Source organism: Vigna unguiculata, chromosome 3 (genome assembly GCF_037176805.1).
Source record: "Vigna unguiculata cultivar grain cowpea cultivar isolate G323 ecotype 2 chromosome 3, ASM3717680v1, whole genome shotgun sequence".
In the NCBI taxonomy this organism is placed as follows: Eukaryota; Viridiplantae; Streptophyta; class Magnoliopsida; order Fabales; family Fabaceae; genus Vigna; species Vigna unguiculata.
The window spans coordinates 24,768,093-24,769,812 of record NC_140794.1 but is presented as its reverse complement, the minus strand read 5'-3'; the positions used below and the strand labels follow the sequence as shown (position 1 = coordinate 24,769,812).

At 47.4% G+C, this 1,720-nt stretch overlaps 1 protein-coding gene across 1 annotated transcript; it reads left to right on the top strand.

Annotated features, from left to right (window-relative positions):
* Window positions 1-405: 405 nt before the first annotated feature.
* LOC114176758 (ethylene-responsive transcription factor ERF109-like) lies at window positions 406-1,402 on the top strand. The gene has a single exon (XM_028061901.2). The coding sequence runs from the start codon at window positions 476-478 to the stop codon at window positions 1,163-1,165; it is 690 nt and encodes a 229-aa protein (XP_027917702.1). The 5' UTR covers window positions 406-475; the 3' UTR covers window positions 1,166-1,402.
* Window positions 1,403-1,720: the final 318 nt, after the last annotated feature.

The window sequence follows — 1,720 nt, the reverse complement described above, 5'->3', positions numbered from 1 at the left end:
TAATCGCTTGCGTTAATATGGACAAAGTTTGACATCCGTAGTAGTCCAGTTGTAGCCGTACCCAGATATTTTTCAATCCAGCTAGTGGTTTGCGAAGGAACAGGTCAAACCAATTTAAAGCAGTGACTGAAGTGAACTCTCCTATTTCCTTCGTCCCAGACATTTTCTGTTCCTCAAATCACTTCACATTAATACTTTTCCCAATCCCACGCGACACCTTTCACCGTGACCGTCCACCACCATCTACAATCCCTCCACGTCACCCTCAATATCTTATCTGGCACGTTTCTGGAATACGCACACGTGATCAAATCAACATCACTAACATCCGTGTGAAAACGGTGTGAACAACTGGACTTTAGCTGCCACGTCACTCCCAAACCGTATATAAGCAAAGCCCTCCTCTCACTTCATTCAGTTCGAAAAATCCTTTGACGCGCCAAACACAGAGACCACTTGACTCTCTTAAACTCCGATGATGTCGTCCTCCTCCTCCTCCTTCTCCCGCGCCACTCTCACCCCCGAGCAAGAACTCTCCGTCATGGTCGCCGCTCTCACCAACGTCGTCTCCGGCTCCACCTCCTCCGACGCCGTCTCCCTCCCGGACTTCCGCCTCCCCAACGCCTCCCAGCCTCTCGCCGGAAACACCTTCGCGCCGCCCACTATGGACACGTGTCGCGAGTGCAATATCGCTGGCTGCTTGGGCTGCAACTTCTTCCCCGAGGAGAAAAAGAAACAGAAGAGGGCCAAGAAGAAGTACAGAGGCGTGAGGCAGAGGCCATGGGGTAAGTGGGCGGCCGAGATCCGCGACCCTCGCCGTGCGGCCCGTGTCTGGCTCGGGACTTTCAACACGGCCGAGGATGCCGCCCGGGCCTACGACAAGGCCGCCATCGAGTTCCGCGGCCCACGGGCCAAGCTCAATTTTCCCTTAGTGGACGAGTCCTTAAGCATGCAGCAGAGCGAGCCGCAGAGGGTTGCAGCGGAAGAACAAATAAAGAACGAGAATCTCAACCAGGGCATGGAAATGGAGACGCTGGAATTCGGGAACAAAGATACCGAATTCTGGGACAGGATTGGCGAAGCTGATTTTCATCAGCTCATGATGATGATGGATTTCACCGGAGATTCTTCCGACTCCGCCACTGGGAACACTCTTAGTTCCTGACGACTCCCACCAATTAAGTTAATTCAGAAAAATTATTAGTTTTGGTAGTGTGTGCTTAAAAATTAGTACAACTCGGCTAAGCTAGATTATTTGTTAATTACCATTTAGCTAGCTCCATTGCGTATATTTCTGTATATCTTTCTTCCGCTATATTTTACGGAGGAAGCTGCAAAGTACAAACAAATCGAGGGTTTTTTTTTTTTATATATTTTATTTCACTAAACAACTTCTTTTTCACTCTCTTTTCTTTCTGGCGTATTACCATCTATTGAAGCTAGTTTCGAGAACACTTAGTTTGCTAACTCGTGTCACTTTCAGTTTGTACATTTTTGTTATGGGTTTCGGATAACAACGTTGAATTCATCAAAGCTAAGAAAAGGGGAAATTTGTCTTCATTAGATGGTTGTTTTTAGTGTCACAACTGACAGTCAAATGAATGGGTAAGGGATATTCTAACAATAACTGATGTTGGCTGCATTGGAACACAGTCAGTTATGTGTTTGGGTAAGAAAATTTTGGGGGCAAAAGTTTTAGGTGGAGCCCAGTACATGACCT

Excerpts from the sequence above, each read along its gene's own strand:
- LOC114176758 (XM_028061901.2), top strand. The coding sequence starts at position 476 with ATGATGTCGTCCTCCTCCTCCTCCTTCTCCCGCGCCACTCTCACCCCC.